The sequence below is a fragment of the Eptesicus fuscus genome, chromosome 4 (assembly GCF_027574615.1).
Source record: "Eptesicus fuscus isolate TK198812 chromosome 4, DD_ASM_mEF_20220401, whole genome shotgun sequence".
Lineage (NCBI taxonomy): Eukaryota > Metazoa > Chordata > Mammalia > Chiroptera > Vespertilionidae > Eptesicus > Eptesicus fuscus.
Genome location: NC_072476.1, coordinates 49,741,847 through 49,765,162, shown reverse-complemented (window position 1 = coordinate 49,765,162; position 23,316 = coordinate 49,741,847). Strand labels below are relative to the sequence as shown.

The 23,316-nt window shown below is 36.4% G+C and overlaps 1 protein-coding gene across 6 annotated transcripts in view; it reads left to right on the top strand.

Annotated features, from left to right (window-relative positions):
* The window catches only part of FER (FER tyrosine kinase), a 302,725-nt gene that overhangs the window by 27,977 nt on the left and 251,432 nt on the right, over nt 1-23,316 (top strand). For all 6 annotated transcript variants that reach the window (XM_054715017.1, XM_028149768.2, XM_054715018.1 and 3 more), the window contains exons 3-5: nt 4,645-4,912; nt 14,383-14,556; nt 21,698-21,797. In XM_054715017.1, coding sequence (XP_054570992.1) covers nt 4,706-4,912; nt 14,383-14,556; nt 21,698-21,797 — 481 coding nt within the window. In that variant the 5' untranslated portion in view covers nt 4,645-4,705. The remainder of the gene's footprint in view (nt 1-4,644; nt 4,913-14,382; nt 14,557-21,697; nt 21,798-23,316) is intronic.

Below are 23,316 nucleotides of genomic sequence, written 5' to 3'. Positions count from 1 at the left end.
GTCAGGTGATTTTCAATTGAATCCTAGGTATTTTATTTATTACTATAGGCCTGGTGCACACATTTGTGCATGGGTGGGGTGCAGCTGGCCTGCCCCAATAGGGAAGGGGTGATCAGAGATGGGGCCTGCTGGGAGGAAGGGCTGGGGGCAGTTGGCTGGCCGGCCCTGCCCTTGGGTCAAACTCCCGGTGGAGGGGACAATTTGCAAATTAACCTTTTATTATATAGGATGTTAGGAGACTCTGAGTTCTATTTAAGTATTTTATTTTTATAGGCAGTCTCTTTAGATTTAGCTTACAGGTCCTAGCCTATTTATGTGGGCTGTGCTTCTAAGAACAGTTTAATTTTTAATCTTTTAGCTGTTATTTTGGTTGGCTTATTTATCTGTTACCACTATGGCTCGAAGTGGTTCCTGCTCGTGCTGCTTGAGCGAGTAGACGATGTTTTTCTCAGGCTGAGCTATTGGATGTCTATTTGTAGGGAAGAGATGAGATAGGATTTCATTACCTAGCTGTCCTGATGTCTATGGGCAGGAGAGGAGAGTCGTGGGCCATGGAGAACAAAGACTGGTCCTCTTATTAAAGCTAGGTCCCTCTTGCTAGTTTTGCTTGCCTGCTCTGATGTCTCTGGGTAGAGGAGATCCTTGGACGTGTGGGGACAAAGAGGCTTCATGATCTGGCTGCTTGCTGTAGCTAGGTCTCTCTAGCGCTGGTTCTTACTGCCTGGTTCAATTTCTTTTGGAGGAAAAGGGGACTCTCAGGACTAACAGGGAAGGGGAGTACCTCCCTGGCAGGATAGTTACAGGTTTTTCTTTCTTTTCTTTTAAAAATATATTTTATTGATTTTTTTACAGAGAAGAAGGGAGAGGGATAGAGAGTTAGAAACATCGATGAGAGAGAAACATCGATCAGCTGCCTCCTGCACACCTCCTACTGGGGATGTGCCCGCAACCAAGGTATATGCCCTTGACCAGAATCGAATCTGGGACCCTTCAGTCCGCAGGCTGACACTCCATCCACTGAGCCAAACTGGTTAGGGCTTTTTCTTTTCTTTTTTATTTGTTTTGTTATTTTAAACACTACTGAAATGGTCTGATAAATGTCATTTGACATCTTTGGAAAAATCATCTGTGGATACTGTTCTCTTAAGTTATTTATAAGCTCTACCAATTAAAGAGTTAGATATAGTCTTAATTTATTATGGAGTTATTTTTAAAAATTTTACTATTTATTGTACTTTAAACTACATGTTAAATTATTTTCTACTCACTCTGACCTAGAATATTGGTATATATAAATAAGTACCTAGGATGGGCTGGAGTGTTTCTCAGATACCTTCCAAATTCTGTTTCCATTTTATACTTCTGAGCTCCCTTTGAATTTTTGATAACAGAAGAAAAATATATTGTCAAAGCTTAGACCAAAGCTCGATGTAACTAGAAGTAGAAATGATATTTATCCCAAGTGCTGAATAAAATTAACTACAATCTTAGATATGATTTTTTAAAAAGTAAGCTGTTCCACCTTTCCTTAGTCTCAAATAATGTTCCATATTTTTTCATTGAAAACATTGGATGAGATAGAGTGTATATTCAGTGAAACTTAGTTGAGCTGTAGGTAAAATAACAGAAAAATGTTCCTTGTAAATTTTTGTGCTCCATAAAGATATAGTATATCAAAATAAAATATTCAAAACTACTATATACAGAGTGAAAAAATCTGGAATTATCCTATTCTATATTAAGTGAATAAGCCAGTTACTTTACATTGACTTATTTATGTTAAGGTCCATTTAGTATCCTGATTGCTACTTCAGAAACTTCGATGAAGTGCAGTTTTCCACTACTTTTCCCCTCTCCTACTTGTTTGCTAGATCATAAAACTGGACAGTTTTCAGTTGGGGGGAAATTGTAATTTGTTCTTTATTTGGACAACCCACATTTTTACCATCTTTTTAGATGATATCACTGAGGTTAGAGAAATAAACCTCTTCTCATTTTTTCTGTATGGCTTAGAGGATCTCAGCTGAATTAACAAGAAATTGACTTCTGGTATGGATGATCCAGAACTAAATATAAAAGGTGTGTTTCTTCATTTTTTCTAACTGGCCCTGCAAGATTCATTGCCTGAAATTCTAGAAGGCTGGAGAGCAAAATATATTCTGTTATAGTTTTCAGGATTTATAGCAAACAAGCAGAATATTTTGGGGAAGTTTCTGATAACTGAACTTTAGATGATCATATTAAGCTGTAGTGACTTTTTACAACAACTTATTTTTTTAGAAAGCATTTATAACTTTTTAAAAATATATTTTTATTGATTTCAGAGAGAGGAAGGGAGAGGGAGAGATAGAAACATCAATGATGAGAGAGGATCATTGACTGGCTGCCTCCTGCATGCCCCAATTGGGGATCGAGCCCACAACCCGGGTATGTGCCCTTGACTGGAATCAAACCTGGGACCCTTCAGTCCACAGGCCAATGCTCTATCCACTGAGCAAAACTGGCTAGGGCTACAACTTATTGACATATAGGTCACATGCTGAAAAATTCGCCCATGTAAACTGTAAAATTCAATGATTTTTAGTTAGGTCAAAGAGTTGTGCAACCATCATCATATTCAATTTTAGAAAATTTTTATACCTCAAAATGAAATGCAGTATCAGTCATCAGTTACTCCTCACATCTTCCCATGTTTGTCAGCCTTCGGCAACCACTACTCTATTTTCTGTCTCTAAACTTCGGGCATTTCACATTATAGAGTATGTCAGTCTTTTGATTTTGACTTCTTTCACTTAGCATAATGTTTACAAGGTTTATCTATTATGTTGTAGCTTGTATCGATACTTCATTTTTTTCATTGTCAAACAATATTTTATTTGTATGGATATCGTGTTTTATTTATGTATTCATCAATTGATGGACATTGATATTATTCCACTTTGTGGCTGTTATGAATAATTCTGCTTGAACATTCTGTACATGTGTTTGTATGGGCATATGTTTTCATTTCTCCTGGGTTTATACTGAGCAGAGGAATATAATAACTCTATGTTTAACTTTTGAGAAACTGCTCATTTTACATTTCCATCAGCAGTGTAGGAGGGCTTTAATTTCTTCACAGTGTCCAATACTTGATATTATCTGTCTTTTTGATTATAGACATACTGGTGGTGTGAAGTGGAATCTCACTGTGATTTTGATTTGTATTTTCCTCATGACTAATGATATTGAAGATATTTTCATGTGTGTGTTGGACATTTGTAAATCTTTTTGGAGAAATCTTTTTTCAGATCTTTTGTTCACTTTAATTGGTTTGTCTTTTTATTATTGAGTTGTAAGAATTCTTTATACATTCCAGATAGAAGTTCCATGTCAGATAGGATTAGCAAATATTTTCTACCATTTTGTGGGTTGTCTTTTCCCTTTCTTGATGCTGGTGGTGACTTTTAAAGTACAGAATTTTTTAATTTTAATGAAGTCTAATTTATGTATTTTTGTTTTGTTGCTTGTGCTTTTGGTATTGTATCTAAGAAACCATTGCCTAAGTCCAAAGCCATGAAGATTTACTTTGTTTTCTTCGGAGAGTTTTGTAAAGGGATGTAGCTCTAAATATCTGATATTTAGAGCTACATCCCTTTAAAGTTTACTTTTTGTGTATATTTTAAGGAAGGTATTGTGCTTCATTCTCTTATATGTGGAAATCCATTTGTCCCATCAGCATCATTAGTTGAAGAGACCTTTTTACCTATTGAGTAGATTTGGCACCCTTATAGAAAATTTAACCATAAATGTGAGGATGTATATCTGGAACCTCTGTTCTACTTCACTGATGTCTATGTCTACCATATGTCAGTACCACATTATCTTCATTGCTGTAGCTTTTCATTAGGTCTTGAAATCAGGAAGTGTGAATACTCTAACTTTGTTCTTTTTAAATATTTTTTGTTAATTTTTGGTTATTTGAATTTCTGTGTAAATTTTAGCTTGTCAATTTCTGCAAAAAAAGATAGCTTAGATGTCAATATGTATTGAGTTAAATCAAATTGGTGAGTATTGACTTCTTAACAATGTTAAGTCTTTAGGATTCAGGAATATGAATCTTTCCTTTTATTTAGGTCTTCTTGATTTTAGCAGTGTGTTTTAGTTTTAAGAATACAAGTTTTGCATTTATTTTGTAAAATTTATTCCTAAATATTTTATTCTTTTTGATGTTCTTGTAAATAATTTGTTTTAAATTTTGTTTTTGGATTGATCATTGCTAGTGTATAGAAATATAGTTGATCTTTGTTTATATTGCTCTCCTACCCTGTAATCTTATTTATTTATTTTTATAAAAGTTCTAAAACTTTTTATTGTATTGCTTAGGATTTTCTATCTACAATGTCATGTCATCTGCAAATATAGTTTTAGTCTACAATTTTAATAGAAATTATTTCCATTTATTTTATGGTACTTACTAGAACCTCCAGTACAGTGTTGAATAGAAGTGGTGAGGGTGGACATCCTCATCTTGTTTCTGATCTTTGGTGTGAAAGCATTCAGTTGTAGTGATTTTTTTTTTTCAACCCTAAAATGAGCCATAACTTTGTTTTGAAGGCAAACTTGCTTTTGATTTAAGATTTTTTCTTCTGTTTACATACACAGATATGCACTGATTAGAAAGCTCACTTGTGCAGTGTGGAGGATAAGACAGTGCCTTACAAAAATGGGGTTTGGGAGTGACCTGAAGAATTCACATGAAGCTGTATTAAAATTGCAAGACTGGGAATTACGGTTACTGGAAACAGTGAAGAAATTTATGGCCCTGAGGATAAAAAGTGATAAAGAATATGCATCTACTTTACAGAACCTTTGTAATCAAGTTGATAAAGAAAGCACTATTCAAATGAATTATGTCAGCAATGTTTCTAAGGTGAGAGGAATAATTTCATCATTTATTATGTATAGCATCATAATTGTGCTTCAGGCAAATAGGTCATACTACATATGGATAAATCCCACGATACATTATTGTTATTATTAATATTGTGGTAAGTAGTTGATTATCTTTTGAGTACTTTAGATAATAAAAACACAAGTCTTTATGTTTAACCATTGAGTTACAATGTACAGTACTCTTATTTCTTGGTGTATATCTAGATTTGTATCTGGTATCATTTTCTTTCTTCTTGAAGAACTGCCATTAACATTTTTATAATGGAATTCTGCTGATAATTCATTTTTTTACGTTTTATAAGTATGAAAATGTTTATATTGTCTTTATTTTTGAAAAATATTTTTGCTGTTTATTTTTTCTTTCAATACTTCAAAAATACCACTATAGTATTTCCTTGCATTGTTGCTGATGGAATATTTGTTGTTTTTTCCCCCTCTGGCTATGTTTAAAATTTTTTCTTTATTGCTGATTTTATTTATTTATTTATTTATCCTCACTTGAGGATATCTTTCCAATAATTTTTATAGAGTGGAAGGGACGGGAAGAGAAGTGAGAGAGAAACATCGATTGGTTGCCTCCCTCACATGCCCAGGGCTGGGGATTGGGATTGAGTTTGCAACCGAGGTACGTGCTCTTGTTGGGAATTGAAACCTGGACACTTCACGGGCTAATGCTCTATCCACTGAACCAAACTGGCTAGGGCTCTTTATTACTGGTTTTAGTCAACTTGTTATTTGCCTTTGCATAGTTTTCTTCTTGTTTCTTCTGCTAGGGGTTTGTTGACATTCTTAAATCTGGATTTACAGTTTTAATTAACTTTGGAAAAATATCAGCCATTATATAAAAACAATACATTTTTTAGTCCTCTCTCATCCCTTTTACCCGCTTTGGGGAGTTTGATTACATATACATGTGGCTATTTGAAGTTATCCCATAGTTTACTGATACTCTTTATTTATTTTTCTGTCTTTGTGTTTTATTATAGTTAGTTTCTATTATTATGTCTTCCATTTCTCTAATCTTGTTTTTATGCAATGTCAGATCTGTTGTAAATTATATCTATGTATTTTTCATGTCAGACATTGTTCATTTCTGGTGCCCTTTAATAATCCTATCAGTGAGATGAACTCTGACCATTTCCCTGACCACTCCTGTTCCAGCAATGCTACTTCCTCCCTCCTTCTCCTTTCTCTGACAATCTCACTTTGTGTCTTGCCAGTATTTAAATTTAAATATGCCTATGTGTGCTATTTCTTTATTTTCTCACACCTGCTAAAACCCAGCTCTTTTACCCCACATCTGTACTGTAGGTTAGGGAGTTGGAGGGAAGGAAACAGAAATTGAGTAATTGAGTCATTTCCATGTTGAAATGAGTAAATCTTAAAAAAGAAATGATTTATCTGTTAAAGTTCAATTAGAATATTTTTATATCCTTCACATCTCAACTTAATATGCTTATCTTTAGTTTCTTGAACATGTGGAATAGTCATAGTAACTGCTTTATTGTCCCTGTCTTCTAACATCTGTGTTATTTCTGGGTTAGTTTTGATTGACTGATTTTTTTCCTCATTTTGGGTTGTATTTTTCTGCATGGTAATCTTTGATTTAATGCCAGGTAGTGTGAATTTTACCTTTTCAAGGTACTAAATAGTTTTGTATTACTTTAAATGTCCTTGAGTTTTATTTTGGGATATGGTTAAGTTACTTGGACACAGTTTGATCTGTTTGGTTCTTGCCTTTGCATTTGTTAGGTGGCACCAGAGTTACATGTAATCTAGGGTGAATTTTATCTCCTCTAGTGGGGCAAGATCATTCTCAGTGTTCATAGGATGCTCTCCAAATTATTAAGTTTTACACTCTGGCTGTTGGGACCTGGCATGATTCTGTGGCTCTGTGTGAGCTCTGGACAGTGTTTCCTGTAATCCTTATGGGAGACTTATTTCCTTGGCATAGTTTCCTCAACCCTTAGCTAAATAATCAAGGGGGAGTCTTTTGCAGTTCTCCTGAGATTTTTCTTTGTGCAGCTTTCTTCTCTCTAGTACTCTATCCTTGTCTCTTCTCTAGTATTCTGACTACCTTGGTGTCTCTGTGCTCTGAACTTAGTCTCTTGATCTCACAGCGATTCAAGAGTTCTGGTTGGCTCTTTCTACCTTGGCTGTGGCCTGAAAATTTTCTCGATTTGGTAACCTGGGTTCACTGTTCTTCATTGCCCTGTATCCAGTGGCTTGAGTACTGTGTATTAAATATACTTTGTTCAGTTTTTAGTTGTTTTAGGCAGGAAGATAAAGCTATTCCTGTTTCTCTGTCTTGACTGGAAGCAGAAGACTTGCGACTAGTGATTTTTATGTCTTTATTTAACAAAATTAAAATGTATAGCTGAGTTTCAAGAATAGAAAAAAATTCTCCTGTGTCCTCCAGTCTGTTCATTAATTGTTAACATTTTGCCAAATTTGCTCTGTGTCTCCCTTTCACAATGTAATTGTGTAAGTGTGTGTGTGTGTGTGTGTGTGTGTGTGTGTGTGTGTGTATAAATTTGAATGGTTTGCAAGTTAGTTGAAGCATCATGCTGACACCTACTTTGCCTAGCAAACATCGGGTCTTTTTAAGGCAAAGTGCCAAGTTTATTGTACTTATGTATGTCTTAAATCTGTGCAAAGTTTTTATTAGGTTCCCGTCTTTTTTCTAGTATGTCCCTGATGAATTTTTTGAGTGTTGTACCTGTAGCACCGTTTTCCCATAACCTCTGTGATTTTTACTATGTGATTTTGCACAGCCCAGTGATTATTAGGGATACAAATGTTTCATTACAGCAATATTTGTACATTAGAATTACTTGGCAAACAAATACTGATATCTAGACCCCTTCCGAAATGTATTAAATCAGAATCTCTGATTGTGGGGTTCAAGAAATGGTATTTTTTAAAAGCTCCCAGTTGATTCTTATTGCAGACAGAGTTGTGAACCACTGGCCTAAGGAAACTAGACAATGCAGACACACAGGCTCTTCTGAATGGGAAATACCCCAGGTTTCCTTTGCACTTATAATTCAGTCTTTGAAAACCTCAGTTTTAGGGAAACTTAATAATGTCTTGTCTTCTGAATTTCTCTATCTGGTTAGAACTCAGAGATTCCAAAACCTTCTTCTTATGTAATAGGCAAACTCTGCATTAAAACTTTTGTTTCAGAGACCCGTTTATTTTGAGTTATTGTGTGGTACAGAAACATACATTCTTAATGACAATTTCATGTTGTATTTTAAAAGTATTTAAGCAAGAAGAAAGAAAGTGAGTAGTTGGAAGATATAGTCTGCGGAGAAATCTATTTATGACAATTGTTATTTAGGAATTTTTCAAGCTTGCGTCATCTTGTTGATTATTTTCAGTGCTTTACGGTAATTATAGCTCTAGTAGTAGTTCATTCTTTGACATAGTGTCGTAGAAGAAATACTTTTTGGTATAATGAACTCAGAACCCTTAAATTACTACCTGTTTATGGAATACTGATTTACATCACTACACATCTGTTACTTCAAAGGTGAAAACCATGGTATTCTTTCCTAAAAGATACAATGTTTTTCCTATATATAGTTTTCTTTTAAAGAACTGAGTACAGTGTTTTGATTGTATATTCATCCTAGTAAAACTGATACTTTTTAACCTTTATTGGGTCCCTAAAGTAAAATAGGCATTTTAGAATTTATACTAATTATTATAGAAACCTGCAAAGCTATTTAGTGTATGAAACTGATTTTCTTTTTGGCAGGGAGGGGAGAGAGGAGAATAAAATTTCTGTAAATTGCATAATTTTCCCTCTTTTTATTGTGAAATAAGAGGTGCATTTATTTCTAGTAACTATTTTGGGCACAAAACAGCAACATGAAAAATCAGATTCAATTTAGAAATTGGGAAACTCTTGAAATAATAACATCTACACTAATAAAAGAGAAACATGCAAATTTACCATCACTCTGCTATGCCCACCAGCCAATCAGAGCGAGTATGCAAATTAACCTAACTAAGATGGCAGCCACCACAGAGCTGGAGCCAGCAGGAGGCTTGGGTTGCCCCCGGTGATGGAGGAAGCCAAGTTTCCTGGCCTGCCCTGGCCTTTGCTCAAGGCTACAAAGTTTCAATTATAGAAGATAAATAAATCCCAGATACCTGCTTCCAGCCGGCCCTGGCCTATGCTTGGGTTGCTGGGGGGAGTGGTCGGCCTGCAAACCACCACAGGCCCCTTGCCCAGGCCACCCCACGCCCCAAGGGAACTCCCACCCTGATCCAGTACACCCTTCAGGGCAAACCAGCCGTCCCCCACCTGTGCACCAGGCCTCTATCCAGCTAATAAAAGAGTAATATGCAAATTGACTGTCACTCCAACACACAAGTTGGCTGCCCCCATGTGGACACAAGATGGCTGCCACAAGATGGCCAGCAGGGGAGGGCAGTTGGGAGGGACCAGGCCTGCAAGGGAGGGCAGTTGGGGGGGACCTAGGCTTACAGGGGAGAGCAGTTGGGGGGGACCAGGCCTGCAGGGAAGGACAGTTGGGGGGGACTTGGTCAGCAGGGAGGGCAGTTAGGGGTGACCAGGCTGGCAGGGGAGGGCAGTTAGAGGTGATCAGGCAATAGAGGAGGGCAGTTAGGGGCAATTGGGCTGGCAGGGGAGCAGTTAGGCATCAATCAGGCTGTCAGGGGAGTGGTTAGGGGGTGATCAGGCTGGCAGGCAGAAACAGTTAGGGGCAATCAGGCAGGCAAGCAAGCAGTTGGGAGCCAGCAGTCCTGGATTGTGAGAGGGATCCCAGATTGGAGAGAGTGCAGGCTGGGCTGAAGGACACCCGCCCCCCATGCACGAATTTTGTGCACCCGGCCTCTAGTTTAAGATAAAATAGTATTTCATTACACAATATCAATATTACTCAACATGCAATTCAGTGTTCTGAAAAATGTTCTAAAAGTTTTGTCTGAAACCAGTAATTTTGTTTCTCTGGGACCTAAGGAAAAGTGTACTATCTGTTTGTCTATCTTAAAGTGGTGTAATTTCTAATTATCTATATGGTATTGGGATTGATTAGGTAACAAGATGATGATTTATTTCTTAATTGTTCTGCTTAGGGAGATTTGAGGTGTGCATCATTATTCTGGATAGAAACCCAAATAGAGTGACCTTTTTCATTTGCACCTTCATTTCTTGTAACAGAGCATGTCATATCAAGAATGACTCACTTATCTGGGCCTAAGAAGGACTTTTTTTTTCCAATTCCAGTTGACATTCAATATTATTTTATACTAGTTTCAGGGATACAGTGTAGTGGTTAGAAAATGATATAAGTTACGAAGTGATCCCTGTCTTGTTCCTGCTCTTAAGGGAAATGCTTTTAGTTTTTGCTCATTGAGTATGATGTTGGCTGTAGGTTTGTTATATATGGCCTTTATTATGTTGAGATATGATCCCCCTATTCCCACTTTGCAGAGTTTTTATCATCAATGGATGCTGGATTTTGTCAAATGCTTTTTCTGCATCAATTGATATGATCATGTGATTTTTATTTTTCATTTTGTTTACATTACATAACACGTTTTTTGATTTGCGAATATGGAACCAACCTTGCATCTCCAGAATAAATCCTTCTGGGTCATGGTGTATGCTTTTTTTGTTTTTTGTTAATTCTCACCTGAGGATATTTTTTCATTGATTTTTAGAGAGAGTAGAAGGGAAAGGGAGACAGGGAGAGAGAAACATTGATGTGAGAGAGATACATCAACTGTTGCCTCCTGCACGCACCCTGACCAGGGCTGGGATTAAGCTAGCAAACGAGGTACATGCCCTTGACCAATATGGAACCTGGGACCCTTCTGTCCATGGGCTAATGCTCTATCCATTGAGCTAAACCAACTAGGGCATGGTGTATACTCTTTTTAATATATTGCTGGATCTGATTTGCTAATATTTTGTTGAGGATTTTAGCATTTTTGTTCATCAGGGATATTGGCCTGTAATTTTCTTTTTTGTAGTGTCTTTATCTGGTTTTGGAATTAGGATAATGCCGGCCTCATAAAAAGAGGTTGGATGTCTTCGCTTGTCTTGAATTTTTTGGAATAGTTTGAGGGGGATAGATGTTAATTCTTTTTTTTAAAATATATATATTTTAGTGATTTTTTATAGAGAGGAAGGGAGGAGGATAGAGAGTTAGAAACATCGATGAGAGAGAAACATCAATCAGCTGCCTCCTGCACATCTCCTACTGGGGATGTGCCCGCAACCAAGGTACATGCCCTTGACCAGAATCGAACCTGGGACCTTTCAGTCCACAGGCCGACGCTCTATCCAGTGAGCCAAACTGGTTAGGGCTCTTCTTTTAATGTCTGGTAAAACTTACCTGTGAATCCTTGTGGTCCAGGACTTTTGTGTGCTGGGAGTTTTTTTTTTTAATTTTCTTTTTCTTTTTCTTTGATTACTGCTTCAATTGCATTAGTTGTTGTGACTTCTGAGATTGGGCAATGACTGACTAATGCAGTTCGGAATATTTGTTGCCAGTCTTTAGAACCCAACTATTGACTTTGATTATATTAATTCTGTTCTATTTTAAAAAGATTTATTTAATAATTTTTCATCTGCATAGTATTTTTATTCAGGATTCATTTTGGTTATTTTGTTAGTGTTTAATAATATGAGACTTTATAGGACTTGAAATAAAGGTTAAACAGTTCAACCCCTTCATTGTTAGAAAGGCTTTAATTATGGAAGGTGAAATTCTCCAGACATTGAAAGATGACCCCATGTCTCGCTCACTCACCAAATATCCTCATCATTTGGTTCTTTAAAAAGCTACACCAGATGAGAATAGATCTACAGTTTTGGATATTGTGACATGAAGTAAGCAGAGAAGGAGACTAGTCCATTCCCACTGCATTTACAGGGGAAGAATTTTAAATTCTATTACAAAAAATAAGATATCCAGGTACTCATCAAAATGAGTTATAGAATTGATGAACTTTCATATATGTAACTAGTTTATTAAAAATATTATGTGATTTAAATGTCCCAAGACTATTTGACTCAGATATGATACTGAGAGTGTGGTTTTTTTCTGGTTTTTGTGCTTGGGTTCATTGAGTTTCTTGAATCTGTGGGTTTTAGTTTTCAAGTTTTGAATATTTTCATCCATTTTTCTTTAAATAACTTTCTAAACCCTCTCTGTCTCCTTTGTGGTTTCTAATTGCAAGCAAATTTCATTTTATTGTGCATTTCTTTATTGTGGTTTACAGACACTCAGTTGCGTTTTTTACAAAAGAAGTGGGTGGATTTGTGGTAGATGTGGGAGGGATAATCAGAAAGACTTGTTGATGGATTGTTCATGGGGAAGGGTGGCCAGAGCTTCTAAGGACAAGAGACTTTTTAGGAAGAGAGGGAATGTTAACGTATAAGCAGTATTTGGAGGTTGGGAATAAGATAAAGCCAGGTCTCTGCTAACCCTAGGCCTAGAAGATAAATGGAAAGTTCTGGTAATAGGTATAAAGAGTTATCCAAGAACTCCATAGAGCAGGAGTTCTTGAGGATATGGGATTCTATAGATAGTGTCCTGGGTCAGATTGTGAGACATTGAGGACAATATGGGATTGACAGGCAGAGTGATAATATATACCTTGGGAGTCTTAGACTTCCTGCAGTGACTACAGTGAACTGTTAGGTAGCATAAGATGTGCCCTTCTGAGAGCAGGAGGATATTCACTCTAGTTCTGTGGTCTTTAATGCTGGCTTCTAAAAAGACTTTTCCCCTACGCTGCAACAACTACATAGAACCACAAAAATGTATTGTACAAAGCACTTAGAGATTATTTATATTTTGAAGATAGAGAAAGAACTGGTTCCTCTCACTTTCTTTTTTTGTAACCTTAACATTATCCCCATGCTGTAGAATGTTTTTCCAACATTGTTTTTTTTAGGATGAAAATATCAAATGAAAAAGGTAAACCTGCAAGACTTACTAGGGCCATTTAGTTTGTTTTTAGTTAATTTTTGTGTAGTTTTAAAATTTGTTTTCATGTTTGTTATAATTTAGGTGTTTTTTTTTTTTTTAAACTTTGTGGTATAAATATGTGTTCATAGGCCACAAGTCTTGTTCCACGTTCTTAATAACATTTACAAACTAAAAATGCCCTCCTCCCTACATAAGGTTTATTTATTTATTTTGAGAAATGAATATGGAAGTGTATTTAAAACAATATTATCAACTCAGACCATGACAGTTTTGACTTTGACTAAGAATTTGCTTTCTTTAGGTTACAATTTTGATTAGAATATTAACAGAAAAAGAATAAATCTGTTTATTTACAGATTAAAAGTATTAGAGTAGAAAACAACTGTAAGTATCTAAAAGCATATCTTGTCCATCTTTAACATGGATTCTCCCTGACTGTGGTAAATCTCCAATTATTGTTTCTGAAAAGGAGACCTATAATGAAGAGCATTCCTCTGTTACTTTTTTTCAGTATTTATAAATTAGAAAGTCTAATAACAAATGACTTGTCTTTCCCCCATTTTGTGTCTCTGCTATTGAGGCAATATGCTGTGCCGGAAACAATTGAGAACTAATGATATCTATTAACAAAAGAGAATGACTATAGTTAGAAATCCAGAGATTGTCTGTATTTAAGACATAAGCAGCAAAGATGGTCAGGTAGAAAGACTGGGAAAGCATCTTTAGGAAGGGAGGAAGCAAGTTTGTATGTGGGAAGATAAGAACTCATATAAGCCAAAATAGAAGCGTCAGCAAGATCTGATGCCAGACAGAGACAGGTTTTGAATAAAGATGGGAAAATTCTGTTGCATCAGGAAATAGTGACCTTTTTGAGGAATTAGAATGGTGTGAGCAGAAACAGTGTATCAGTGTGCTGAAAAACAAACAGAAGCCCTAGCCGGTTTGGCTCATTGGATAAAGCTTCGGCCTGTGGACTGAAGGGCCCTGGGTTTGATTCCAGTCAAGTGTGTGTACCTTGGTTGCAGGCATCTCCCCAGCCTGGGCCCTGGTTAGGGCGCGTGTAGGAGCAATCAATTGATGTGTTTCTTTCACATTGATATTTCTCTCAATCTTTCCCTCTCTTTTCCACTCTCTCTAAAAATTGATGGAAAAATATCCCTGGGTGAAGATTAAAAAAAAAAAAAAAGAAAAACAGAAGAATGCAAGTGTGGATTCTCCGAGTCCCTTTAGTCCCTTTCCTAGTATTCTGCATAGTCTCTGATTACTTACAGTTGAAGCATTAGGACTTGAAGTTGAAGATGTTAAATATGAACCATTCATAGCTTATTGCACAATTGCTAGAAACCTGCTATTTTTATCTTAATGTAATCATTTGTGTAACACTAAATGTTTAAGCTTCTTGAACAATTAAAGCACAGCTAAATGCAAACTTCTAATATACCCTAATTTTATTTCTTTATGTTTTTAAAAGTCTTGGCTACTTATGATTCAGCAGACGGAACAACTTAGTAGGATAATGAAGACACATGCAGAGGACCTAAATTCTGGACCCTTACACAGGCTCACCATGATGATAAAAGACAAGCAGCAGGTGAAAAAAAGTTATATAGCTGTTCATCAGCAGATAGAGGCAGAAATGATCAAGGTTTGTCTTTCCATTCTCAAATTTTTCTTTAACTGGCTTTTAAATGCACTGAAATATTTTATCCTGTTTGACTTTTAAAATTGTTTTCTTCATATTTCCTGACTAGAAATAAGTTTTGGTGTCTCTATTAAATAATATCTTATTTTTATTGAATATAAGACATTATTGATTATAAGATACTAGAGGCCCGGTGCATGAAATTAATACACTGGGTGGGGGGGTGTCCCTCAGCCCAGCCTGTACCCTCTCCAATCTGGGACCCCTATGGGGATTGGGCCTAAACTGGCAGTGGGACATCCCTCTCACTATCTGGGACTGCTGGCTCCCAACCAATTGCCTGCCTGCCATCCTGATCACACCCTAACCACTCCCCTGCCAGCCTGATTGACGCCTAATTGCTCCCCTGCAGGCCTGATTGCCCCCAACTGTCTGGTTGCCCCTAACTACCCTCCCCTGCCAGCCCGATCACCCACAACTGCCCTCCCCTGCTGGCTTGGTCACCCCCACCTGCCCTACCCTGCAGGCCTGGTCCCCCCCAACTGCCCTCCCCTGCAGGCCTGGTCACCCCCAACAGCTCTCCCCTACCAGCCTGATTGCCCTTAACTGCTCTCCCCTGCCAGCCATCTTGTGGTGGCCATCTTTGACCACATGGGGGCGGCCATCTAGTGTGAGGGTCAATTTGCATATTACCTCTTTATTATATAGGATACAGTTACTTTATGTACTCCTACAAAAGAAAAAATACCACCAGTTAAACTATGATACAATGCTTTTTTATTTTATCACTTAGAACTTTTGTTTTTTACTTGTTGAAATAGCTCTTTTAGGCTTTAAAAAAATTGTATCGTGTAGCACTAATCATAAAAGAAAAATGAAAATATAAGGAAAATAGATTAGGATATTCTAAATTTCTCTACATTCAGAGTGTGTCCTTTCTGGATAACTTTACAGTGTTTTAATTATGAAAATTTCCAAATGTACAAAGGAGGAGAGAATAGTAAAATGAACTCCTATCCACCCTTTCACCCACATAGTAAATTTCTTTTTCATCTATATTCTCACCTACTTTTTCTTCTATATTGGGTCATTTTAAAGAAAATTCCAGATATCATTTAATTCATATTTTAGTATGTATTGCTAAAATACATACTCTTTTTTATAAAACACAATTATATTATTACTAACCTACCTAAAAATTGAACAATAATTCCTAATGTTATTAAATATTCTGTGTTCAAATGATTGTTGTTTAAATGCTTTTTGCGGTTGGTTCATTTAAATTAGGATCCAAACATGCCCATACATTACATTTGAATAATTCTCTTTAATGTAGGTTGTACTCCCCCCTCTTTAAAATGCCATTTATTTGTGGGAGAAACTGGTTAATTTTGCCCTATAGAATTGAATTACCTTTATATTGGATTTTGTTGTTAGCATCTTGTGATGTGATTTCACGCATTCCTTCATCTGCCAATTTTCCTGTAAATTGGAAGTTAGATCTAGAGATTTGATAAGATTTTTGCTGTTTATTTTGGACAAGTACACATAGGTGCTGGTATAGACTTTCTCTTGTTTTATTTCAGAGGTATATAACGTCTCTGCCTATTTATCAATTTGTGTTGTTAAATATGACTAATAGGTTCCAGTTTTGCGAGCCTGATTAATCTGTTAATAAAGTTTCCCTTCCACTTTTCATCTAATAGTTTTAGAAACAATTTATGTTTAGTGATTAATCGATTACTTCAGTGGGGTTTGCATAATGGCAAGCTTTTTCTATCATTCCTGATGCAATTGGTAGCTGGAATTTTTCAATGAAGACTTTCCCTAGATCAGTGGTCAGCAAACTCATTAGTCAACAGAGCCAAATATCAACAGTACAACGATTGAAATTACTTTTGAGAGCCAAATTTTTTAAACTTAAACTTCTTCTAACGCCACTTCAAAATAGATTCGCCCAGGCCGTGGTATTTTGTGGAAGAGCCACAATCAAGGGGCCAAAGAGCCGCATGTGGCTCTCGAGCCGCAGTTTTCTGACCCCGGCCCTAGATCAACTATTTGGTTACCCTGAGGCATAATTTAAAAAGGGAAGGCTTGCTTTTTGCTATTAATTTGCCAGTTTGCAAAATAATGAATTGGTTCTTTACAACTTCAAAAGTTAAGGCTTCCAATTTCTGGTTAGCACATAAGAAGTTTGGAGGTTCATTCAAACTATAAGTAAAAGGTTGAAAAAATTTAGAAAATGAACAATTCTTCTTAGGTGTATAAGAGAAGTGAAGTCACAGGGCAAACGGCTGCTGCCAAAATTAGAGAGACTGATAAGCCAATATAGCGAATCACAACCTATCAGAGCCTCCTTGGGAACCAGTGCTGGGTGCAGAAAAACCTGAATGGTAATTGACAAGTCCTGGAGTTTCAGGGTGGACAACTGTAACAATTAAAAACTTCAGGAGGACCCAGTCGTTGAGTGGCCCCCATACTTTTTTTGAGTTTTACCTCCTGGATCTCTACCAGGTTCTCACAGTGAACATTGGAGAAGAGTCTCATGGTCCTGGCTGGGGGAGGAGAAAAGAAACCATTTTGCCACATGCCAGAGTATTCTGGTCTTCTTAACAAGATCTGCCCTTATGAGAAACTGTTTAACCAGAGCTTAACAAATGGCGGGGGGGGGGGGGGGGGGGGGGGGAGAGGGGGGTGGGTGTAGGGAAATATGCAACTTTGGCCCACTCTAGCCATCATGTCTCATGAAAGGGTGGCTGGGGACTGAGAAACACTTGTAACATTTACAGTCCAGGGGCACAAGCTTAGTAAAAATCTGAGACCTAGTCATGGGACTATAAAATAATTTCCCTCCCTGACAACTTTGTCACCACATTAGTAAAGGCCTTATTTACATCAGTTCCTTTTATCCAAAACATCATGCTTGTCAACCAAGAAAAAAATGGTAAGGACTACCAAAAGGCAAAAAAAAATAACAACAGCAACAAAAAAACATAGTTGGAAGAGACAGAAAAATATGTAGAAATGTAAGCATATATTAGAAAAGAAGAGCCGAAACCGGTTTGGCTCAGTGGATAGAGCGTCAGCCTGCGGACTGAAGGGTCCCGGGTTCGATTCCGGTCAAGGGCACATACCTTGGTTGTGGGCACATCCCCAGTTGGGGGTGTGCAGGAGGCGGCTGATCGTTGTTTCTCTCTCATCGATGTTTCTAGCTCTCTATCCCTCTCCCTTCCTCTCTGTAAAAAGTCAATAAAATATATTAAAACACACACACACACAAAAACCCCCCCACAGCTAACATCATACTTAATGGTGAGAAAAATCAAAGCTTTCTCATTAAAACCAGGAACAAGGCAAGAATGTTCCTTCTTACCACTGTTTCTTAACATTATATTGGAAGTCATAGCTAATGCAGTAAGATGAGAAAAAGAAATAAAAGGTGTACAGATTGGGAACAAAGAAATATAGCTGCCTTTGTTCACAGATGACATGATTGTCTATGCAGGAAATTAAAGAGAATCAACAAAGAAACTCTTAGACCTAAGTATTATAGCAAGGTTGCAGGATACAATGTTAACATACAAAAAATCAATGAACAAGGTGATAGGCAATTAACAACAAAATATATACATTAACATCCCCCAAAATGAAATACTTAGGTATAAATCTAGCAAAGTATGTACAGGACCTGTAGGAGCAAAATGACAGAACTCTGATGAGAGAATCAAAGAAAAAATAATTTGAGAGATATCCAATGGATGGGAAGACTCAGTATGGTAAAGATGTCAGTTATTTCCAACTTGCTCTGTAGATTTAACATGACCCCAATAAAAATCCCAGCAAGTTATTTTATGGATATTGAAAAACTGAATCTTAAGCTTACATAGACCGGTAAAAGACCCAGAGGAGTCCATAGATTACTGAAAGAGAGGAACAAAGTCCGAGGACTTTTTCCTAACTTCAAGACTTACTCTAAAGACAGTAATCAAGATAGCTTGGATTTTACATAAGACAATAGACAAATAGATCAATGGAATAGAATAGAGAGCTCTGAAATAGATCCACATAAATACAGGCAAAAGATCATTGACAAAGTGACAAAGTTAACACAGCAGAAAAAAGATATTTTTAACAAATGTTGCCAGAATAATTGGACATCCATCCATATGCAAAATGAATCTAGACACAGACCTTATGCCCTTTATGAAAATTAACTAAAATGGATCACAGTCCTAAATGTAAAACATAAAACTATAAAATGCCTAGAGGATAACATAGGAAAAAGCCTAGATGACCTTCCTATGGTGATAACTTTTTAGGTACAACACTAAAAGCACAATCCATTAATAAATAATTGATAAGCTCAACTTAATCAAAATTAAAAACTTATGCTTTGTGAAAGACAGTGCCAAGAGAATGAAAAGGTAAGCCATACTGGGAGAAAATATTTGTGAAAGACACATATGATAAAGGACTGTCATCTAACATATACAGAGAACTCTTAAAAGTCTACTAAGAAAACAAACAGCCTGATTAAAAAATGGGCCAAAACCTTAACAGATTAAAAATTGGGCCAAAAGCTACACAGGTGGCAAATAAGCACATGAAAAGATGCTGCACATCATGTCATCAGGGAAATGCAATTGAAACAAGAATGAAATACCACTGCACACTTATGAGAATGACCACACTCAACCCTGACAACTGCTGGTGAATGACCACACTCAACCCTGACAACCCTTCAAATGCTGGTGAAGATTGGGAGTGATAGGAACTCTCATTCATTGTTGGAGGGAATACAGAGGGGCACAACCACTTTGGAAGATTGGCTTTTTCTTATAAAACTAAATATACTCTTGCCAGAGGATCCAGCAATCACACTCCTTGGTATTTGTTCAGAAGAGTTGAAAACTTTGCTGTGAAAGTGAAAACCCCCACACATGGGTGTTTATAGTAGGTTTATTGATAATACCAAAACTTAGGAGCAACCAAAATGTCTTTTATTAGGTGAATGGATGAACAAACTGTGGCACATCTAGACAATGAAATATTATTCATCATTCAAAAGAAATGAGCTAGCAAGCCATAGAAAGACATCGAGGAACCTTAAATGCATATTACTAAGTGAAAGAATATAATCTGAAAAGGCTATGTATTGTTTGATTGTAATACTGTATGATATTCTGGGAAAAGAAAAACTATGATTACAGTAAAAAGATCTGTGGTACTGCCAAGTGGGCACTTGAAATATTGAAGGCTCACTTTGTAATATATATGATTGTCTAACCACTATGCTGTACACCTAAAACTAATACAAAATAATATTGACTGTAAACTGTGATTGGAAAAAAAAGAGTGGTTGCCAGGGATCAGAGGAGAGAGAGGAATGAACACATGGAGCACAGAAGATTTTGACAGTGAACTACTTTGTATGATGCTATAATGGTAGATACATGTTATTCTATGTACAACACCAAGAGTGAAACCTAATGTAAATTGTGTATTTGGGTGATAATGCTCTGTCATTTTAGGTTCATCACTTGTAACAAATGCTCTTTTGGGGGGATGTTGCTAATGGAGGCAAATGTGTGTGTGTGTGTGTGTGTGTGTGTGTGTGTGTGTGTGAGGTATATGGGAAATCTCTGTCCTTTATGCTCAATTTTGTTGTGAAAGTGAAACTGGTCTAAAAAAATAAAGTTCATAAAAAAATGTCAACCAGTGAAATTTTTTAAAAGGGAATGATTTGAACTAATTTATATCTATATTATAGTTATTAATATTTTTATTTATTTGCACAATGTCATTCTTCGTCACATCAGATATGATGGTGATGTAATATTTATTAGAAGTGGGCTCTGAGATTGTCTTCTAAGTTGCTTATGCCCGCTTTGAAAGTTTTTCATACTGCTGATTTCTTAGGCTTCTCGGAAGCTGCACCAGAAGTTTTTCAAACAACATCTAAGATTCTTAATTTTTCTCTCAATTGCTATTTAAATGCCTTTTTGACAATAGAGTCAAGAACATGCATTTGTCTTGTTTTTCTGTAGAAATAATAATCATGTTCTTGCATGCATGTAGTTACTACTTATGATTGTTGCTTGGCTAACAGTGATTGTTAGGTGCACCTTCTTTTCAGAGATGTTACAATATCAAAAATTTTTTTCATTAATAAAGAAATAAAAATATAAACCATGCTAACAAAAAAAATTCATGTTAGAACTGATGAATTGTGGCAACTCAGAGTAACTCTGTACAATTAAAATATTAGCTTTTTTATAAGAGAAAATGTTTCTATACACAGAAAATTAATTTATTGGTCTTTAAATTTTAGATGACTGCAGCACTGTTTCTGGATTTGCTTTCTTTTTAAGAAATTGTATGTTTTTTTATGTGCTGTTGAATTTATCACTGATTTCTAAAGTAATTTTTTCTTTTAATCCTCACCTAAGGGTTGTTTTTATTGATTTTTAGAGAGAGAGAGAGAGAGAGAGAGAGAGAGAGAGAGAGGGAGAGAAAGGGAGAGAAACATCATTGTGAGAGAGAAACATCGTTTGGTTGCCTCCCGTACACACCATGCTCGGGGATTGAACCTACAACCTAGATATATACCCTTACCGGGAATTGAACCTGCAGCCTTTTGGTATACAAGATGACGCTCCAACCAACTGAGTCACCTGGCCAGAGCTAAAGAATTTTTTTTTTAATCCTCACCTGAGGATATTTTTAAAAATTGATTTGAGAGAGAGAGAGAGAGAGAGAGAGAGAGAGAGAGAGAGAGAGAGAGAGAGAAACATCCATCAGTTGCCTCCCGTTCACACCCTCAATGGGGATTGAATCTGAAACCTAGGTGTGTGCCCTCTGTGCTCTGGCTGGGAGTTGAACCTGTAATCTTTTTGGTGTAAGGGATGACTCTCCAACCAACCGAGACATCTGGCCAGGGCCAGGGCTAAAATAATTTTTTAAAATTGTATTACGTGTCTCCTTCTTCCCTGATTCACCCTCCCCCTAGTAATTTTTAATTTATTGTCTGTAATTGTGTATTAAAGAGCAACTCTGACCTATAAGTAGTAAGGTACACATTGGAATTTAAGTTCTTGATCATGTAAATTTATGTTTTAATTTTTTTAATTTCTTTTTTTGACAGGTTACAAAGACGGAATTAGAGAAATTAAAATCCAGCTATAGACAATTAATAAAAGAAATGAATTCTGCCAAAGAGAAATATAAAGAAGCTTTAGCTAAAGGTATGGCAAAATTATGAAAAAATGTTTACTTTAGTGCTTTTTATTCTTATCATTTGAATGTTATCTTTGTAAATAGTGGAATGATTCCACTTAGACCAATTTACATTAAAAAAATACCGAAATATGCCTCACTGGCGTGGCTCAGTCTTTGAGCATCTACCTAAGAATCAGGAGGTTGTGGTTCGATTCCCGGCCTGGGCACATGCCCAGGTTGCGGGCTCGATTCCCAGTGTGGAGCATGCAGGAGGCAGTCGATCAGTGATTCTCTCTCACCATGGATGTTTCTATCTCTCCCTCTCCCTTCCTCTCTGAAATCAATAAAAATATATGTTAAAAAATACCAAAATAAACCAAAATAGACTGATTGTGAAATTATGTAATAATTCTTCCTTTATTAAAAAAATGATGCACAATATTTTTGAATAGTGTATACTAAATGGAATTATGTAGCATTTGTGTAATAGAATGCAAAGTGTTTAAATTGATCTCTAACATCAGACTCAGTTAATTAATGAGTGCTGAATAAGAAAAACAAGGTTGTATTTGTTTAGAAGCCTTTTCAATCCCCTTTTTAACCATGGTACTTAAAAGCCTTTAAAATCACAAGATCATATTATAGTGTTATCTTGCCTTTGTAGCTTAATTTTATATGTGTCTAGTGTCCTACAATTTTCATTGGACGTTTTGGAAGTAAATGGAAAGAGAAACCAATGTTTTTAACAGAGATTTATGGTTATAGTCTTGAATTGTAGCTAAACAGTTTTCATATTTCATTTTTTAAAAAATGATAAAAGTTGGAGTTTTAAAATTTTCTTTCTGGCACTCTAGCCGGTTTGGCTTGGCTCAGTGGAGAGAGCACTGGCCTGGGACTGAAGGGTCACTATCCAGGTTTGATACACATCAAGGGCACATGCCTGGGTTGCAGGCTCAATCTCCAGTAGAGGACATTCAGGAGGCAGCCAATCAATGATTCTCTCTCATCATGGATGTTTCTATCTCTCTGTTCCTCTCCCTTTCTCTCTGAAATCAATAAAAAAAATTTTTTTTCTTTCTGGCTAAATATGTAAGCCTTATTAGAAACTCCCTTTTCTTTTTACTATTGAATTTACCATTCTCTTTTATTAATGTCTTTTTCTTTGTCATTTACCTGTATAGTATATTGTTATTTTTGAAGTAAATAAATAAACAGCTCCTGTATTTGGATATTTCTTGCACAATGAAAACACTGTTTTTTATTATTATTCTCAATATATTAGAAGAGATTCTGATTTAGATGTAGCTCTCCCTTCCTCTCTCTTTTCCTTACTTCCTTCTCCCTTTCAATCTCCCCACCCACCTTGCTCATCCCTGCTTCTTTGCCTCCTTTCCCCTGTTCCTCTTTTTCCTGGTCTCCCTCCCCCTTCCTCCTTCCCATTTTTCCTCCAACACCTAAGCTATGTTTCCCTCACTCCTCCCACATTTAATTCATGTTTCTGCTTCTCACAATGTTTCTATTTGCTTTTGTAGGGAAGATGAATCC